The 21491-nt window shown below is 41.0% G+C and overlaps 1 protein-coding gene across 2 annotated transcripts in view; it reads left to right on the top strand.

Annotated features, from left to right (window-relative positions):
* The window catches only part of poc1b (POC1 centriolar protein B), a 50395-nt gene extending 29367 nt beyond the window's left edge, over positions 1-21028 (top strand). For both annotated transcript variants that reach the window (XM_044356536.1, XM_044356535.1), the window contains 2 exons: positions 18837-19142; positions 20314-21028. In XM_044356536.1, the coding sequence (XP_044212471.1) occupies positions 18837-19142; positions 20314-20475 (468 nt within the window). In that variant the 3' untranslated portion in view covers positions 20476-21028. The remainder of the gene's footprint in view (positions 1-18836; positions 19143-20313) is intronic.
* Positions 21029-21491: the final 463 nt, after the last annotated feature.

The following is a 21491-nucleotide window of genomic DNA, read 5'->3' as shown; positions in this document are numbered from 1 at the left end:
ATTTCTGCCCTTGTAGTAAGCCTCCTGCCGCCTTATTTCATTGCCATGGATTTTGATTTTAGCGAGCATGTGTATGTGTGGGTGGGAATGTCCATTAAAATGTGAATTATGTGGGTAAATCTTACTAAGGGGCTTTAAAATGGGCTAATCCCATGCAAAGCCACAATGACGCTCATTCACTTCCTCACTGTGAAAGGATTCGCCTCCACTTGAGACTCTGGTGGGAAAGAAACCGAAGAAAACCCCCTGGTTAGGATAGGAGTTACTGAATTTCTCAGCAAAAGCTTCATTTCCTCTTTAACAAGAGACTTTTCTCAGGAACGTCAGCTGTGTGATGTCAATCCATTTGAAGCTCATTTAGCAGAATGCTAGAGGTGCAAATCATCAACATAGACGCTGTTCAGATTGATTAAATACAACAAGGTTTTCTTGTGTTTGTCCTTTTACTTTTGGCTAATGCTTCATAAAGGATTCAAGCAATCATGGTTTTCTCTTATAAGACAGTGAAACCTCTCAGATGTTGTTTTCCTTTTTCATGAACAGAACGTGAAAGTTTGCCGTGCCTTTGAAACATCAAGACACTCACCACAAAACTCAGTTTGTTACCCTAACATGACAAATATAACCAGATGGCAGCGCCGTCAAGAAAGTTAGAGTGTAACTTAATGAATCATAGCTCAGGGATTGTGAAACTTTCTAAATTTTGTTTAACTTTGTTGCAATGACAATGACTAAAGAATAGACCTTGGTCACGAACACTGTCTTCCCATTTTTGTGTCTGCGGCTGTTTAGTCAGAGGCATCCTACATGGATGATTAGCAGTTATTGTAGGGCCAATCCAAATAGATACAGGGAACCAGATAACTGCCACTACCTCTTGGCACGTAATAGAGAAAAAAGCAGAAGTATAAAGAGGAAGTGTAGTAGAAGAGAGAGGGAGAAAAAATGAGGGAGTGATATGTGAGGAACTTGAGTTGCTGACTGACTCATAGGATGTCCAAGAGCCAAAGAAAGAAAGGAACCGAAAGTTCCAGCAAAGGGGAAAATATAACCCTGTTCTCTGGTGTCTGGGTCGATGAACTACATTTTTGGTCTTCATTTTGTTAAATCTGTCTGCCTGAAGTCATGCGATTGCCTCCTGTTTTTTTTTTTTCTGTGTAGGGCTGTTACTTCCCGTTTAGGCAGAAAGGCCCCTCTGAAATCTTATCCACATGTGAACCATTGATTATATCTATCCGCTAACAAGTGCACTCGGACTGCCATGTTTCATGTTCAAGCCCCTATAACAGTAAACATCCTGCAAAAGTGTCCTTGAGCAAAACACTGATTATTCTAGGGGTACTGCTCTGCTGCTGACCCTGATGTCTGACCTCCCAGAGGAGCAGTTAAAAGAGAAAAGAGGATTTCCTCTCTCAAAATCACTACATAGGTACAGAATATTACAACAAGAAGAACTTAAGAGAAGCAGCAATTATTTATTTTATTACTTAGTGACTTAGAAGAGAATAAAGGAGGGCATTATGGTGCCGACATACCAAGGCCATTGACTGATGTTGGACTGTTGTGACACATTAGTGGCTGACCATCGGCTGTAGTTTTTGTGATGTGTCTAGTACTAGTTGGTCCTTATTGGCAGCTATTGTATGATTGAGCATGTTGAAGTAATGTTTGATTTGTGGGAGTTTGACTGGCTGTTTTGCTTAGCAAATCAGTCATTTCACCCACTTGGTGTCGTTTATCTTTCAGCTGTGCCTGGTTGCAACTCAGTATATGTCAGCCATATTCTGGATTCATGATTCATGAGGTCATTTTCTTTCATGCAGTTACACAGCTTGCAATCTGTGTTTTAGGGTTGCTACTTTTTCAAGTAAAGTGGCAAGTAAGTAGTTTATGGTTCTACTCATTTGCAGTTCCTACAGATAACTTAAGACCTGTTAGTGTGGTTACATTAATGTAAAGCAGTTATGTTTATAAAAGGCATCAAACAGCCTTACATTTTGCGTTAACAAAGAGAAAAACAATTGGAGAGTTTAATGACAGGGCAACAGAGCATGAAATAGATCAGAATGATGTGGCATGGCCTATTGCACCTATAGACACTAAATTCTTAATTCAAACAGGTCATTACAGATCAAATATACATTTTTTCCCTTGTTCAAAGTGTGCGTTATGGGTGGACTATATGGCCAAAAAATTAAACTTCATTTTATTTTTCCAAACTTCAAAGTCAATTCATGTTTTTGCCATTTTTTTTCCAGCAAAATGCAAGATTGTTAACATCATATTTCTCAGAACGTAATGTGCTAGATAATTGAAAAGAATAAGAAAAGACCTGCACCCACTTGCAAGACTGTCATCGTTTTGCATAAAATACACGCTGTCACGTACAGCAGTACAGTTTAATAATCAGTTTCAGCACAGAGCAGAAACATTTGTTCACTATTAATTTATCTGCTCCTGCTGTTTGTGTTTCTTGACAAAACATTAGCCTGATAGTTGCAGATTGCTAGCTAGTTAGCGTTAGGGACCCGGCAGGCACGGACAGACTGAACAAAATAGAATCCACACACTGTTCAGTCGACTCCCAGCGCTTCAACTCTCCTGACCAGAGATGATACTCCATCAACAAACACAAACCAAGAATGTAGACCAATGTGTCATTTTCACACTACTTTGAGGCCCATTTCATACTGTATGTCAGAGCACTAAAAGAGCAGAGTATCGGTAATAATTGAGGTAGAGGAGGCTTACATGAACTTGTTTCACAGCGCATCCAGACAAACAAAGGCTAAACAGGAATTTGAGCTGAAGTCATATTCAATGCAGGAGCAATTCCTCTAGGTCCTGGCAACAGCCTGGTGTAACAGGTGAAAGCAAGTATGCAAATAAAAAAAAGAAAAACTGGCTTAAGTTAAACACATTAAACAGTGGCTCTGCACTTCATGGTAAACACAATTAACAGCGTCAGGATAAGGGCTGGAATTGTGTGTGTGTGGGTGTATTTGCATGGGTGTGATCTTATCTGAGCAATGTCCCAGGTGTGAATGTGTGTAATAGCGTATGTGTGCATCCGTTGGGGTTAAGGCCTCTAAAGCACAGGCTCACTTTAGTGTATTTGCTCTGTGGGTGTTTGCAGAGTGATATATAGCCAGGAAAACATTTTCCCACCACCTCAAACAGTCTTGTTTAATGGCAGGTTTGTTTTGTTCTGTCTGTCCCCCCCCCCTTTGGATTTACTTTTTGTCTCAATCTCTTCATTCATCTCTGTCTCTGATGACAAAGACCTAACTAACTTGTAGTGCAGGTACAGTCAACACTTAAATGTCAAATTGTAATAAAAACTGGATCTAGAGGGATTTTTTTTTCCTACAGATTCCAAACAAAGACTTAGCTAGAGCCCAATCTTACTCACTGTATGTGTCTTGTTATAACTTGCACTTGGTATATTTAATCTTAGGTAAAAATCAACACCCTGCATGGTGTAGAACTTTCTGTGCCCAGGTAAGTGCAGGTTATGTTTACTTTGTCCTCTTATCTCAATCTGTGACAGGACCCCAGTGGCGTTTGACGTTAATAATCAACAAGGTTTGTGTAAGGTCATATTTGCTGGCAGTTAAGGAGAACTGGTGTAAAGTATGTCTGACCTTTGCTGGAGCTACATAATTGTGGCTTTTATATTTCCACAGGTAGAGTGAGTATGTCATTTTTAAGTCTTTATGATTTCAGGAGAAAAGTTATTTTACTGCTCAGATGACATCTTCAACAGTTCCCTTTTCACAAAAAGTGTTAGGACATATGAGATTTTACAATATTGCTGATATATCTGTATCTTACAGTTAATTGTGAGTAATCCAGTTGTCATACACAATTACACATCATTTGCGAAGCATGTTCATCACTGCCTGAGAACTCATTAGTTTTTGTGTGGTTAGCTGAAGCAGGAAACAATAGCTTTTTTTGTCCCCACTCTTAAGAGAAACACAGTGAAAATCACACATGGCCAACACTTTAACTTTGATTAAACGTGACACTAATGGTTTCAGGCAGCATGCTTCACGCTTCTGTCATTCTTGTGGCATGGGGAGGACATGGCGGTACTTTTTTTTTTTAATACGGTTGAAGTTTTGACAGCTGGTAGCCTCGGTAGCTGCGCTTAAACTGAATCTTTTCTCTTGCATATCCAGAGCGAACAATGTAACTCTCATGTCTCTCACTTGTCACGGCTGTAGTGACCTTTGCCAAGCGCTAATCCAAGTCAAAATGATTTTATTTCTATAAAGCGAGAAAAAGATCTGGCCCGTACTCAAAGCTGAGTGATAAAAGTCTGCATTGTCTAAAACATGCAGGAATCATGGAATGGAATATATGGAAAGTGGAAAATATATGGGAGCACAGGAGCTGTGGAAAGCTATATTAATCAATTACCCACCACAAGGGAAGGCCGGGACATAACCTTCTCAGAGACAGCCAAATTTAATTTCCTGCCCCTTGTTGGTCTGGTAATGCCATGTTAATAGCTTCCTGCTCTCATGCATTATAGCCAAACTGCCACATATGCTTGTTTATTTCCGCCACAGCCTGCCTGCCTGCCTAACCTCACTGTTACACGGATGACCTGTTTTCAGCACTGAAACGTACACACAAGCAAACACACCATTCATATGACTCTGTCGCAATAACTATACTGTTCAATTGCTTGTGAAGATCACGGTTATCTACCCTCTGAGTGAATGGCAAGTGAGGGTGAGCATAAGGCTGTTACTGCATTGTGAAGATCTACTTTTTTAGTTCAAGTGGTGGACATGTAGGCTCATCCTACAAGTGGTTGAGATAATACGGCTGTGAATTTGTTCAAAACCTGTTTGATTGCTCATGTGGCATTTCACGGTGGACTTGGAGCGCCCCCGGATCTTAGCAACGACATTATTGAAGCTAACCTGTGAAGTTTTTCAGTGTTGCTTACCGTAAAGCATTATGTGTATCCTCCAACAAACATGTTGAATGCATTCCCTTCTTCATAAAACATTTGTTAAGCAGATAAAAAAAAAAAAAAAATTGAACCTGCATCATTAACAGTTGTGTTCTTCCCTGCCACTGTAATTCATTTATACGACCCTCTCCTGTCGGCAGGAATGTGGATCATGTCACCTGCATGGTGGTGCACAGGCTATTATTTGCAAGAGATACAAATAAAATCAGGACCCGCTTAATGATAAAGTAGCACATTAGTGAAATATATATTTAACAGTACCGCTGCTACTCATCTGACTCATGCATGAAAGTGTGTGTCAGTTCGTGGATCTGTGTTTGTGTGTGTAGATGTGTTTCTGTGTCCTTGTGTTTGTGTATGTTTATCTGTTACGTCCCTAACATGACAGCATCGCCGCTTTTTATGGGATCTGCAGGAAGCTTAACCTCTGTGTCCCACGATGATGACTCATCTTTGGCATGATGTTATTATATAAGCGGGTGGAGTGTCCTCTTAAAACCCGGGCACACAGACACCAGATCATAGGCAGACACTTTTTCAGGAAGTCGAGCGAGCTGGACTAATTACATTTACACCTGGCTGACTGTAACTGAGATCTGATTACAGATTCACTAGACCACCTGCACATATCATCTCATCTGTGCTGCGTACCACGAAAAGCTTTATTAACAAGTTATTTTTTTACATTCATCCTTTTGATCTATGTTACCGTTGAATCTAACTAATGCTACTGAAGCACACGTTCTCAAGTTTTTTTTATCGTGACGTTTGCAGCCGTTTACTGACTCCCAACCAACAAGATGTGAAGAATGTTTTTCTTGAGATCATGTCTTGAATCAAACCAATCGAGGGTTAGTTGTCCACTCATTATTAGTCCGTTGCCAACTGGTGATAATGAGGGCCTTTCAGCAGGCAGTGGTCCAGATCACGACACACGTGCTCCGGTGTGACTCATTCCTCTTAAAGGACCAGTATGTAAGATTTAGGGAGATCCATTGGCAGACATATTGACAGAAATGGAATATAATATTCATAAGTACGTTTAATTAGTGTGTAAGCACCTGAAAATAAGAATCGTTGTTTTTCGTTGTTTTACCTTAGATTGAGCCTTTTATATCTACATAGGGAGTGGGTCCTCTTCCACGGCGCCCTCCATGTTGCACCTCCGTGTTTCTACAGTAGCCCAGAACGGACAAACCAAACACTGGCTCTAGAGAGGGACTTTCGTGTTTTTCGTGAGTTTAGTGGCCACCGTAGGTTCTCCTCTTCATGCTTGGAAGGGAAAGGGGAGTGCAACCTCACCACTAGATGCTACTGGTCTACACACTGGTCCTTTAAAGGGGAAGAGATTCATCGAAGGCGTCTTCAGACCAGAAATGGGGAATGAACAGAGGGTAGGGATAGCCGATACTGTCTTGTGGTCCCAAAAAACAATCCACTTCAAAGCTTGTTTCCATACCAACACTACAAGTGTTTGACCATATTTAATGAACACTGAGCTACCTTTTTGGAGTAGGCTTTCATCTAAAGCCCTCTATTGTCAACACCGCATCCACTTTTAGCATGAGTGGGAACTTGTAACCCCATCAGTATGAAAGGATTGCATATTAGAAAAGAAGGCAGCTCTTTTTACAACACTGTGACAAGCATATCATGTTGACTTTTCTCATTTTGATATATAATATATGTATATATATATATATATATATATATATATATATATATACCCCCCCAATGCTACCCTATTTAATTTATTGATTGATGACTGTTGATCTTTGTAGATGTTTGGCTATATTAATTAATCATTTGACAGGTTACTTCTCGGGGCTTGACATAATATCAATTAAACGTGTTAGCTAAGAGTTGCCTATGTATAAATCCAGCAGGCACAGAGCAACATTAGCATTCATCTGTTGTCGTGTTTCTGGTTCACCTGATTAATGTAAGTCCAATTTTCACTCTCCTTCTAGCTCTGGTTTGATCTCCACCAACTTGTGAGGGAATAATCTGGCTCTTTAACTGCTACATGCTCCGATATGTTCAAACAATCAGTCACTAATTTTGTCTGTCATTTGATGTCTTGTTTCCAGCTCACTGCTGCAGCTGGGAATCAGGTCAATGAGAGCAGTGAGACTGATTGTAAACAGTAGAGTCGTGGGCTAGAAAGCCAAAATAATGAGCTGAAAGACAGTCAAACAGTAGAGCTTAGAGGAACTGCAGAGTCAGGTGATAATTCTCTGTTGGGTTAGTGCAGCTTTAAAGCTCCCGATAGCTCCGTTTAGATCTAAATTATAAAAAATCAGAGGCTACCACTATCCGTACATTCGTCATTTCCTCTGAAAAAACGGTGAACATCTTGCTCCTGGGTATAATGATAAGACTGACTGGAGGGATGACACCTCTGTCTCCTTCTCTCTCTCTCTCTTTCTCTCTCTCTCCGTCTCCTCGGTACCTCTCTCTACCCCTCTTGGTGCGCTAAGCTGCGCCGAGTGATGAGTCATCTTCAGTCTTGGTGGGATTCAATGACAGATGCTCACTCATTCATTTTCTAGAAGTGGGTCAGACTGCCATGTTCATCTTCACACTAATATACAGTGTTTCTCCTCTTTTTCTTTCTGTCTGCGCTGCTATATATGCTGCTACATTTATTAATCTTCTCCTGTCTCATTCATCTCATCTTTGTCTCTCTGTCTGTGTCTCTATATCTCACTGTCTGGATCCAGTATAATATATCCAGATAGACAACCAGAAAAAAAACACAGATTTAGATGGATTACAGTTTAAACCAGCATGTCTGTAGTGCATTTGAAGGGACCACATTGATTGAACCCTAGCTGATGTTTATTTAGGGCATAGAAACAGTGCAAAATGACCATTTTATATCTAATGCATGGTGACCTTATAACCTTTTAACGTTGAAAGATTCATTTTCTCAGATATCATCAAACATGCGTCATGTGAATCAGGCTACTTATAGGTTTGGGTTCATTGTGTGTCAAGACATTTGTAATATAGTTGGTTTATTAAAGGTTCTTTACTCTAAATAATCCACTTAATTTCTTGGAGTTAGATTTTTTTTTTGTCACATCCTACCCTTTTTGTATTTTCTTTAGCAAAATTTTACTGATTGTACCTTTAATTATAGCACTGTGCAGGACGTGTATTGTCAAGACCAACAGACTACATAATTAATTTAATCTGTTATTATTATTATTTGATTTAAGAATCCAAGTTACACAAATTCCACAATCCATTATCCTTTTTCGTCTCTATCTACCAGCATTCACACGTTTTCAGGAATATGTTTTGTTTGCCATCAGTACTGAATCCACACCGTCCATGCAGAAGGGGTTTTGATGCATACATTTTCAAATAAATTCTGTGGTACAATAACAGAGGACCCCCTGTTCAGGGTTTTTTCCTGGCCCTAAATCAGGCGGAGGTGGTACCTCAGTTTTAAAATATGAACATATGAATGGCTGCTGCATTCATTCAGTAGTTTGCAGCATCATTCAATAATGTTTGAGGAGGAATTATCGTGTGTCTCTGTGTGTTTTGGCTTCTCGTTATATATGTGGGTTGCTTAATTGCATGTGTTGCACGGTATTATTGGTTTGGTGTGTGACTGTCTTGTTTGTGAGTCTTCCTGTGTATATTTTTTTTTCATTTTTGAGATCACTGTCTAGGTGTGCGTCAATGTTTGCAACCGTGTGCTTTCAGCATCTGTGTGTAACTACGTGTGTGTCTGTGCACGTGTATACCAGAGTTTTGGATATCCGGCTCAGCTGCCATTGAACCGTGGCAGGATGATGCTTTTTTTTTTTTATTGGCCTTGGTGGAGGTGTTTACTGTCCCCATTCATGTGTGTGTGTGTGATGTGGTCAGAAAACACACTGTATTTAATGGCAATCTGCCGCCGAGCGCGATATTTTCGTCTGGGTGTGTGGGTGGCTGCTGTGCGGATGTCAGAGACAGACAGATAGAAGGGAGAGAGAGGAGGGAGGGAGGGTGAGAAGTAAAGAGGATGTATCCACTTCCTCAGAGCCACATGAACCCCCTCTCGGTTTCCTGCTCGTCTTTCAGCTGCGGCTTTTTTGAAAAAAAAAAACAACAAAACATCAATGTCGCTGCGTTGCTGACAAATCCTGTTAGATAAAATCAGTGGTTCCCGCTAAATGCTGAACTTTAATGACTTTTTATATGTGCGCTCATGTGACTAATGTTTTGGTCGCCCTCACCAGTCCGTATGTGGGTGCGAACATCCTTAACAGTGTGTGTGTGTGTTTTGTTTGAAGAGATACAATGTCACGGTGCGGGTGTGGGATAGAGCACCTGGATACATGACAATTAGGTGTGACAGACATGAATGGAAAATCAATCCTCTGATGTGGCGTTTTGGCAGGACCGACAGGAAACAGACGCTTCAGATCTCTTGCCAGTTCTACCTGCGACCTGACTTCCTGTTTAAGGTTAAAGGTTAGGGGTGGAGGGGAGGGGAGGGGAGGGGAAGAGGATATTGTGTGTATGTGTGTCTCTGCTCATGACCGCACAGGAAGCAGGTTACTTTTTGAAGACTGTTATATTTGATTCAACTGTAGTCGGCTTGTACACTGACTACTGATACTGTTGCTACTGCTATTAGTATTACTTGCACTAACATTAACTACCATTGTTTCTGCTCCTACTGCTACCAACACATAATACTACTGAAACGTTTTGTCACCACTGATATCTATACAAGTTCTAATACTACTCTTGCTAAGTGCTTTCAGACTGAAAACATCCATATTGGTGTGGACATGTTGCTTGAGGTACCAGTAAAGCAATGAAATATGATCCAGGAAGTCCATTTTGAATAATAAACCCATGAATTCGAAGGCTTATCAGATGCCAAAAAACACCAGAAAGAGGTTTATAATACTGTGAGACAGGATTTTGCAACTCTGGAAAGCTATCATAGCAGCAGTCATTTCATCTTTTTCGATTGCGATCGCAAGGTAAACAGACGAAATACTGTTGAGTGTCCACATTACAAAGTAATCTACCAGGAATGTGTTTTGCACGTATTTCATTGGCTAAATTTGAAGCCAGGGTTTTCTTTTTTTTTTTTCTGGACAACCTCATGTTTTTTGGGGTTTTTTTTTTTTTTGCTGAAGTGGCCATCATTTTAGTTTTCATTGCACACCTGTGATGCAGTGCTTAAAATATCTTATTTTGTATGTGATTGATATTACACAAACATGTGATGAACACCAAAAGGCATTGAATTGGTGCTGTAGAGTGGCGCTACATTGTACTGTTAATGTTTTTATTCCCTGTGTTCTCTAGCAGCAACGTGGGCCTCCAACCACCCTCAAAGCAAGGGGGTTTTTGGCAAACTGACCCCTGCTTACAAAAACTGATATTTGGGATGGGAATTTCTCTGGGTAAGGAGCCCGGCATGAGTGCTGGAGATGTGATGTGAGATACTACTACTACTTTACACACAGCACCTGCTTTGGAACTGCTTTTGACAACGCAGAGGTCTCTGGCAAAAACACACAGGGTCATCCGGCTGGCGATTGAACCTAGCAGAGGATAAAACGATTGTGGCCATGATAGAGTTGTAAAGTCCTGTTAATCACCGTGTAGTGTTCTGGTGTCTGATAAGCCTTCACACTCATGAAAGTATTAGTCAAACCGGCCATCCTGGACCACAGCGCAGATACACTTCTTTTAATGCGTTTTTTTTGGTTAAACAACAGCAAGAGTTTTCCTGAGTGTGACTGTGTGTCCTGGAGAAGAAGGCCCAGACTGTTGTTAACAATCAAGGGAAGAATTTTAGTGAGTGACTCCAGCTGTGTGTGTGGTGGTACTTGCTGAGGAGATATTTGTTTTTGTGTGTGACTATTGGTAAGGATTGGCAGGCAATACCGATTGTGTGTACGTGCCACCAGTATTGTTTGTTTGACATACGTGCGTGTTTGTGTTTGAGGGGAACCGTTTGCTTGCGTGTTCAAGTGTGCGTTAGTGTGCAAATATAGGAAAAGTGAAACCCGGGTGGAAAGGGTCAGGGCCAGCTAATGCCTCCTTTGATTTTTAACAAGGATTTCCTCCCTCCATGAAGCCAGCTTTATTAAAAGCATTACATGGCATCCTGTGACCAGGAAACGCTCCCTTCCCATCACAGGACCAATTTCAGTCACCACACCACCAGTCTAATACAGAAAAGGAGTGGTGAGGTTACGTGAAGGGTGCACAATAGTCTGACAAATAAAAACAATCCTACATCTTCTGAGCAGAATTGTTGCATTAGAATCTGTTCAACTTTAAGACATTGCATACGATACAAACACAGCGCTTACTCACCGACATGCTGATCGACAACACACTTCTTTTTGTGTCTTGTAGAATCAAAATTAGATTTACTGACTCACTCACACACACAATGATTTTTTTTTTTAATTTGGCTCATTCTCGTTCCTTTCTCACCATTCTTCGCCTCTCAGATAAAACCATGCTTCCATGTCGTCATGACATACCGGATAAAAGGCTCAGGAGGAAGTAAAGCAGCGGTTTCTTTACCACACTCTTAATGAATGGAGCTTGACAGTTACTAATCTTCACTTTCCTGTGCGTGTACCACAGCGAGCGACAAAGTGAACCACCCACAGAACCGTTTGATTGGCTGATTTTTTTTTTTTTTTTTTTGAAGCACTCGTGTCGTTCTGCTGAAAATTCACAAATATGAATAATTGGACTGTTGGTTTGTGTATATATGCATGCTGTTCATTAAGAGCTGAAAAGAGATAACAAACATGTTTACACCGTGAATATTGTTGCTATGAATCTCTCGCAGCATGTACAGTAAAAAAAACAATATGTGTTTGATTTTATTGCACTTTTTAAAGTGTGAATCATCCGATCCTTGTGAGTGTCTCCTTATTGAAACCCAGTTTTTGGAAAAATACAAAACATTTTCCCAATGAGCTGAGTGACAAGATTGTGGCCAATTTGTTACAGGAATAGTCAGTGGTGTCTATAATATAGTGTCTTTAATGTGAATTCCTGGATATTATATGTTCAACTGGAGGCTGCGGTGGAAATCATAGATGAAAGTTTTGACAGCAGTGGGTGTTAATTGAGGAGGTTCATCTCCGCCCAGTTACTGCAGCTACATCAAGTGCTGACTGATATAACAGCCTACATAAGTCTCACGTTTTACCCGCAAGACCTGTGTTTTAATGCCGTTCATCATTTGTGATGTCAAAACGTCAAAAGAAATAAAAAGTTTGCGCCCTGGTATTAGTCAGTTATAAAATCCAAACACACCACGGAGCGTCTCTCCTGCTTGATCACACTGGCAGTAGAGGAGGAGACAGCAGAGACGCTGTATGTGTCTGATTAAACAGGAGTTTAGTCGACTTCTCTGCATTTAACATCGGAGCTGAGAGCAGGAAACACCATCGCTCTCTGACTCAGTTATGTATTTAGGTCATTTAGAGACAAGACTGTAAAAGTTTCATGTTGTCACGCATATCTAGGGTGATAATGTCAGTAAATCCGAGTAAAATAAAGACTTTGCTTATCCTGTGCGAATGCGCCACACGAAACACAAGTGTATTTCCATGCGAATAAGGACGTAATAGAAAACTGTTAGCGCTGATTTGTTTTGAAAGAGCAACGGCCAATGGGAAAACTCCAACACTTGGCTGGATGGCCAATGGTGTAACTTGATCACTCATTCACTCACATACAACAGCATGAGTAGGACTTGGCCTGCCAAAAAGAGGTAATTTTGTAATTTAAAGACTATAACTTTGGAAAATACCTTCTTGATTCGGCTAACTAAAGAAGAACAACTACAGCGAACAATAAGTGTCTCAGTGTGCATTTGGGCACATCAGTATTGTTTTAAGTCAGACTTGAAAAAAATGTGAACCTGCCCTTTAATGTTTGTCATGCTGATTGAAGAAATAGTTTTACTTTTTATATCTGTTGACCTTAGATCAACATGTAGAGCTGTGCGGATCTCGTCCATGCTTGTCATGCCTCCTGCACAGCTGCATCAGTTAATCCTAATCTACTCCACACCTTTCATGTCCAGACAGTGGAAAAGCTACATCTACTGTTGATTTGGTTACCATTCTCCCCAGATAAGAAGATTCCTGTTTTGCTAGTCAGCTTCACTTCATCGCCTGAATATGTATCCCGCTGATCTCCTGATAACCAGCAGGACACCGTACCGATGATAACAAAGTAACTCTCTCAGACATCTGAAATTCACTGTGGTGGTTACCGTTGCTGTGCCACCACGTGTCCAGCATTAGTTTTACATACATGCTGTCTTAACATCAAGTTTTAACCATCATTTCCATTTGAATCCATCCATTAACCTCATGTCACACATAGATTATGTAGAAGTGTCACTTTACAGAATTCGTGCAGTCACGCTCTCCCATCTTAAGTAGCGCTTATGATACTTGTCACATTATGATCAGCATGTAAACAAAAGCCGACGCTAAGCATCATGAGGGCAGGCAGCTCGGTGTGAATATTAAGCATCACGAGGCTCAAGAGCCCGTCTGTGTTGCTCTCTCCGGTGGACGACATGCTCTGACCAGCGTGACAGGCCCACCTTATGAAGTGCGCTCAGCATGCTGATTCACATTTTACAATGAGAATATCAAACAGTAAATCTGACCCGCAACAAAAAAGTCAGTCACACCCACTAATTAAATCTTGTTCGTATGTTGTTGAGAATATGCAGAAAGGTGATATGTGACATCTGATAAAATGATTGTTAGTGGGGAAAAAATCAAGTGTAGTTTTAGTTGTTGGCTTTGGAAGACCTTCATGAGGAGGATTGACGATGTTCAGTAATAAACAGGCTGTTTTTGAAGACGAGTATGTGGCTTCAGGTAGAGCAAGGAGGGGGGTGGGGGGGGTAGCGAAGGGGAGGCACAACATCAGAGAGACCCTTCAATTAAGATCAAACAGCTTTTTTTTTTATGTAAGGGTCACAGTGTCTGTGGTTTCCTGCCAAAAGAGAGAGAGAGAGCGCAGCTAATTCTGGTGCTCATGGTAATCATGTTTTTGATCAGACATCTGTGATTTGATTTAAAATTAAGGGGAGGCTATTTTTGATCTGTTCTCTCTTGAGGATCCTTTTTGATCGTTAACATCACAGCCACCGTTAACATTTCAACACGGGCTGCTCTCGGGGGATATTATGACTATGTTTGGTAAATCTGCTGTCAGTATTATCAATGGTTAATCATTGATAAAAATGTACCAGTACTTGTCAGTAGATACAAGTCAAGTCAGTGTCATCCTTCACTTTGCATCTGATTATCAACTGTACTTCAAATGAAAAAGTTCAGCAAAACGAAACTGAATAAAAAATAATACAGTTTTTCTCCGTTTTCGCTCCACCAGCACCTCACATGACCTTGTAACCTTTCACCAAACATATTGCACGGAGCCTCTTCATCCCACAGAATGTAATGATGCACAAAAGCCCTCCGTTCCCCCGACGCCACGTAGAGACAACACGGACATTGTCGCCTCGCCATTAGCGGCGGGGCACTGTCACGTCACTCCCACTGGCCTCTTATTATCACAGCAGCTAGTTTCTGCCGTGCCACTCCGACCTAACCGCCCACTCATCTCCCATCGGACAGAAGAAAACCTCGGCTGGCAGCGTGCCATCGCCGCATTCCTGCCGCTACTGACCGCAGTTACAGCGAGCTGTGACCCCTGACATTCCACCAAGCTCAGCAATGACGATTTTATCTCAGAAACTACCCTTGTAATTATAAAGCTCTTATTTTAGATGTCATGCTTTAGTGCTATGTGCCATGAAATAATTATAATTAATCTTATGTTACGCTTATTTTTTCGGGTTCAGGCGCAGTGTCCTTACAGAGCTTGCTGTAAATAATGGGGCTTTTGTCAGTACATTTGATTAAATGAAGTAGCAGCACTATAGATCAGCGTGTTCTCATGCTTTTGTAAATTCCTATGTATACCTGATACTATAAATAGCATAAATGAGCATGTTTAAGTGCTTCTAACTTGTGAATATCTTACAAGATGTTTTATTTTTATACATGTGTTGCATAATTTGCTTCTTTACAATCATGCATTTGTTCTGTTTTGTTCTGCAGGGATCATTAGTTCCGCCTATTGTACATTTTGTATACTGTTATGTGTTGTGAATGTGCTCGTGTTGATGTGTATGTGTGTGTGTTTGTACATTGATTGACACTCGGGCCAGCTGGGGTATCCTGCCTGTTAAACATTTGATTGCACCCAAACTTCCTGGCTCAAGGGGTGGGGGCAAAGGGATGGAGATCTGGATCTGCTGAGCGTAAATGAGCTGAGCAGATGTTGGCCAGATGTGGCTAAGGAGTAGGGAGGGGGGGGGGGGCTGGAGGGATAAAGAGAGAAGAAAATAAGGAGAGAAACAAGCACGGATAGCAAGAGAGACTCACCATCCACACACACTGACAGCTTTGTTCACCTCCACTCCAGAGTTGAGTAACCCTCCCTCCTCCTTCCTTTACACACACACACACACACACACACACACACTCATACACATCTCCTCTCTACCCTCCATCCCTCCTTCCTCTTCTGCCTCCCTCCATGCTCTCTTTGAAGTGAGGACAGTGCGCAGGAAGCGAGCCGGAATCGATTGCTCCATGCATTAGGCCAGGAATGTGTGACACCCTCCACCTCTTCACCCTCCTCTTCCTTCCTCCTCTATCTTCCTGACACATCCCTCATTTATTTTCCCTCCTCAGCTCCTCTTTGTGCACTCCGTGCACCACCTGCCCCGTTCCACCTTTCTCTCACACACACACACACACACACACCACTACCATTACTTTGGCCGAAAGCCCAACTTTGCTTCACTTGTTGCTGTGTATGAGTTGAGTCTAGACACTGATCTGACTACAGCTGTCCAAAGCAGACAACTTGCATAGGGCTGAAATTATTAGTTGATTAAAGAGGACATATTCTTCACATCTCTCAGGTCTATATTTATATTCTGGGGCTCTACTAGAATATCTTTGAATGATGTACAGTTCAAAAAACCCTTATTTATATACTGGCCCTTTATGCAGCCCCTCAGTTCAGCCTCTGTCTGAAACAGGCAGTTTTAGCTCCTGTTGCTTTAAGGCCCGCCTCCTTAGGAGCCCGCTCTGTTCTGATTGGTTTGCTTCTAGAAACTTCCTCCAGCTCTTGAGGCTATGTAAATAAATAGTAGTATTCAGATTTCACTTCCTTTTCTTGTTCTTTACTCAAAAAATGGAAACTTCTCAAATACATCCGAAATGTGTGGGTGGACAATGTGAACACCTCATGGAACAACAACCTTACCAACCAAGACTACCAATGGACGGCCGTTTGTAGGCATGCACAAACAATGTGACAAAGCATTCAGGGCAGACTGAAGCCTGTCCTGCCATTTAAATTGAATGTTTTTGGATTTTGAACAGTTGGTCAGACAAAACAAGCAATTTGAAGACATCACCTTTGCCCCTTGGATATTTTAATCAGTCATATAAACTATTTTCTGATATTTTAATAACTAAACAATAGATCAATTAATCGTGAAAAAAAAATCAACAGATTTATGAATGAAATCATCAGTTTAAGGCTTTGATCGTTTTGTTCCGCAGTTGAAGTGAGAATAACCTGTTTGACTGTATTCAAAGTGGAAGGAAAAATAATGTTAGTGAGCTCTGGTTAGCAAAAAGTATGTATAGCCTCTTGGCCAATCAGTTACCAACATATCAATATGCTTACATTCAAAATGTATATTCATTTTAGTTTAAAACTGTCAGTCAAAGTTAGAACAGAAGGCTTGTAACTAGAAAGTCGCTAGTTTGAATCCCACATGGAGGTGGGAAGTTTCAGCCCTGATAGTGAAGGACTAACACTATGTTGATACAGGTGTAAAAGTATCCTTGAGCAAGTGTTGTTTAGCAGCCACCATTAGAATACTGCGGCTGTATACTGTGAAACGACTGTTTTGCATGTGTGAAACTATTTAAATGTGAAGTCATGCTCTGTCGTGTCTGCCTTGATAAATGATGAACGAGGAAAACGTGTCCCTGGTTAAACTGAACATAATGTTCCCTCTCTTTGTTCGGTCTCCCTTCTCATCTGTTTTTCTTTACTTGTGCAAAAGAAAAAAATCATTTTGTAAAGAGCAACCTCAATAAAAGTAAAGGTTAAATAAAAAATGAAGCGAATTTTGTCTGTTTTGCTTTGTAGCGACGTAGCTCTTCCTGCCTTAGAGTGCAAATGACCTTGTGAACTTGCCTTTAGCCAACAAGTTAGTCAATTGGTCACAGAGTCTGCTGTTCAGTCAGTAATCCAGCAGTGTGAGTCATCCACCTTCTTCAGTCTGCCAAGTTACAACAGGCTCAAGGCCTGCTCCAATGAGAACAATGAGACAGGAAGGATGTTGGCTAACCCTGCGTAGCGTTATTTATCACTATGGCATATTAGCCAGGCTAATTAATACTCTTATGCTTTTTTTCTCTCTCCCAGTTTGATTATTGTACCTTTTTTAACAGTGAAGCAGGATAGATGTTTAGGGCTCCATTAAGCCACTAATGGTGTGTTTTAAGTGTATTATTAACAGCTGAAACTGACACTTCCTGCTTACACTTCAACTCCTTTTAGTAATAATAACAACAATTATAATACATTTTATTTATAGAGCGTTTTTCAAGGTATGCAAAGAAGCTTTACATAAACAAATAACTCAACACACTAAAAGCACAAGACATTAAAAGAAGTTGTGAAAAGTTAATGATTGAACCTCAACTTCCATGTTCAACTCTTGTAGGTGTTTACACTTCAACTGACACTTCAGGTCTCGTCACCGCTTGTGTCTCAGATTCATTCATAATTCACTTTCAGTGTAAGTGATGAGTGGCACAATCAGCAAGCCTCCTTCTGTGCAAAAATGTTTTTAAAAGTTTATTGATTGAGTTTATTGAGGCTTCAGCCACCCAAATTAGTCAAATCAAGTCAGTATCCTCTCCAAGATAGTCTTTTATGCCAAATTCCTTCTTTCTTTGTTTTTGACACTTCACCTGCTTTACATGGTTAGACTGATACTTAATCTGCTTTCAGATACTTTAACTATCTTCCACACTTACACTGCAATAAATAAGTAAGCTCTTTTTTAAGCATTTACATTTCAACTCCTTTCAATTGCAAACTCCTTTCTGTACATACACCGAACGTCTCTCTTGAACTAATATCAAGTCAATTAAACAAACACTTTCTTTACCACTGACAATTACTTTACCTTTACTTTAACAGTATAACCGCCACTTTAACTTCTTTCAACGCTTCACCCTGAACATCTGACGGGAAATTATTTTAAGTGTTTCAACTTCAGCTGCAAAACACATTTCAAAACCTTCAACAGATTAACATTTTACAACATTTAAGCCGTTTCAAATGTTTCAACAGCTTTATTTCAGTGGAAGCAACACTGACAATTTTCTTCAAATAATGTTGCAATTTCAAGGTCTCTCCTTGCTTCCTGTTCGCTTTCAGTAGGGTTTTGAATCAGGCCGGACACTTGGGGAGCCTATAATGGGGTATTATTTTGAGAGCCTTTTTTTTTTTGTGGCATATCCTCAATTAAATGTCAGGGTGTCACACCTGGGTTTCTTGTGAGATACAATGCATTTAACGCGGGCAAAAATTCATGGCAGAGCACTGCACTTATGTCAAAGAAAACACTTGTGAAATGTATAAGAGCACATTATGCAGTGAAAATCAATCAGCTGAAGACCAGTCTTTTCTTTCTCTCTCTCTCTTTCACCTCCAGCTCTTAAGCGGTCGGACGCGCTTGACGCCCACACAGGCGGCCGCCAACAGTCACCACTCCAACGGTTTGCCGGCACGTCACGTTGTCAGTTCAGGAGTTGAAAGATGGACGGGGGAAGAAAGTACCGGCAGGGCAGACTTGATAGCCGGGAGCCAGACTGGGGCCAGCGGGGGAGGAAGAGGGAGGAGAGAGGAAGAGGAAGAGGAGAGAGGCCAGACGCACCCACTCGAAGTTCTTTCTGGTCATCCACGGGGTCTGAACTCTACCCTGCGGCACATCGTTCAACAGTTGGATATTCTCACCCAGGTCGGTTATCAGTAAAGGTCAAATCTGTCAACTCAAGATACTGGCGGGGTGTCAAATGCACCAGAAAGCATCATAAAAATGGGAAAGTGTGATGGTCAGTCAGAAATGTAGAGGAAAGAAAAATGAAAACATAGCAAGTGGTCCAACAGGATTTATGTATTCAGTTTGTTTAATGATTTTTTTATGTCCAATTTCTGCATTTTTATTCAGGAGAGAGAGAGAAGAGAGAGTTTAAATGCTTGGGGTCGAATATTTAAAGTAACGGGGAGTGCAGAGGAGAGTGCAGGAAAGGTGGAGTGGGTGGAGAAGAGTGTCAGGAGTGATCTGCAACAGAAGGGTACCAGCAAGAGTGAAAGGGAAGGTCTACAAGAGGACAGCGAGACCAGCTATGTCATATGGTTTGGATGTGGCAGAGTTGAAGATGCTAAGTTTTTCATTGAGAGTTACGAGGATGGACAGGATTAGGAATGTGTATATTAGAGGGACAGCTCAGTGTTGAGACAAAGCAAGAGAGGCGAGATTGAGATGGTTTGGACATGTGCGTAGGAGAAATGCTGGTTATGTTGGGAGAAGGATGCTAGGGCAAGAGGAAAGGAGGAAAGGCCAAAGGAGGAGGTTTATGGAGATGGTGATGGGAGGACATGCAGGTGGTTGGTGCAACAGAGGGAGATACAGAGGACAGGAAGAGATGGAAACAGATGATCCACTGTGGTGACCCCTAACGGGAGCGGTCAAAAGAAGGAGATGTAGGCACTAACACATTTTAAGTTTAGCATTTTTATCAGAAACACAGCTCCAGATGATCAAACACATCAAGATCGCACCAGTGCAAGAAAGGAAACGTTAAACATGACGAACTGAACATGTCAAACTCCGTTTCAGCCCCATTGTGCGATTTTATACTTATGACTTGTAGCGACTGAGTTATTCTCGGCATCAAGGCCAAAGTGTTACTGTCCTGAAAAAAAAAACAGCCTGATGTGTCACAAGTACAGAGAAGCCTCTTCTGTCTCTCTTTTGCTCTTATGTTATTTTTTCCATGATGTTGACAGGATTGATTTCAAGGCACTCAGACTGATCTTTGCTCTCCTGATTTTCTACTTCTATAATTACTCTTTGACTGCTTTATAATAATTATAACCTCCCACACGACCTCTTTTCACTCACACAGACCGTTTCGGTGCTGGAGGAGCGTCTCACCCTGACCGAGGACAAGCTGAAGGATTGTCTCGTCCACCAATCCCGGATTCTTAAGGACGTGCGAGCATCGGGAGAGAGGCGGAGAACAGAGAGCGAGGAGACGGACGGATCATCACCTGTACTTTTCACTTGAGGATGATCTCCGACTGCAGCACAAACACACAGTCTTGACTGCACTGCACTGCTTAACCCAAGGTTGCTGGACGTGTGCGTGAGACTCTAAATGTCCACCTTGGTGGCCTTTCTCAGGGGTCAGTGGCTTAATCAGGATTTGGGTGGGGTAGAAGAGTGAGTTTTTATGTGTGTGTGTATGTGTGTTACATATTTTCTCCATGTCTTTCCTCACCTCTTAAGGATATCCAGCTGTGCAGCCAAGCGCAGTCTGTGTGTGTGTGTGTGTGTGTGTGTGTGTGTGTGTGTGTGTGCTGATATGGATGTTACATCCAATGGAGACAGCTGCAGCTATGGAAACAGATGGTGCTTGTCTGCCGCATGAACTGCGTGTGTGTGTGTGTGTGTGTGTGTGTTTACATGTGTATACTCGTGTATTAGCATGTGTTTTAGCAGTTGGTTTCTTCGGCAATAACGTTTTTCATCGTAATCCGATTGCAACTTTGCATAATGCCATGTAACTTTAAAAGCTGTGCTGCATACTGCCTCAAATAAATATCCTCATATAAGTATAATTTATATGAATAAATGATATGTTATATTGCCCTAATGTTATTAGTATTGTCTGTACCCTTTACACATTTTTCTTTTGATAAAAGTTCCTATATTGTTATTTATTTATTTGTAAGGGACCATGTACAATTTTTAAGCAGAAATGTTGCATTTGATGTATTGCATTAGAGTTAGCATAAAGCTAATTGCAGCAATCACACTTATTGTGTGATCACACTTTGTTTTCACTATTATTATTCCGCTGTTTATTCCACATTCTGTACATTTTTTGGATCTTTTCAACTGCTGCATACTAGAAAAAAACTATTCCAATGTCAGACTATGCAGCTCATTCAGCAGATGTGTGTTATTACTTTTTCTGTTTTCTAGCATATTCCAGTGATTTTATATTCATTTTTAAAACATCAAAATTTATAATGTCAGTCTATGGGAGGAGTTGTTGAACTGAGTTGGAACCTTTTGTCA

This window comes from Thunnus albacares, chromosome 7, assembly GCF_914725855.1.
Source record: "Thunnus albacares chromosome 7, fThuAlb1.1, whole genome shotgun sequence".
NCBI classification, from domain to species: domain Eukaryota; kingdom Metazoa; phylum Chordata; class Actinopteri; order Scombriformes; family Scombridae; genus Thunnus; species Thunnus albacares.
The sequence above is the reverse complement of the archived record's forward strand: the minus strand, read 5'-3'. Positions and strand labels throughout refer to the sequence as shown.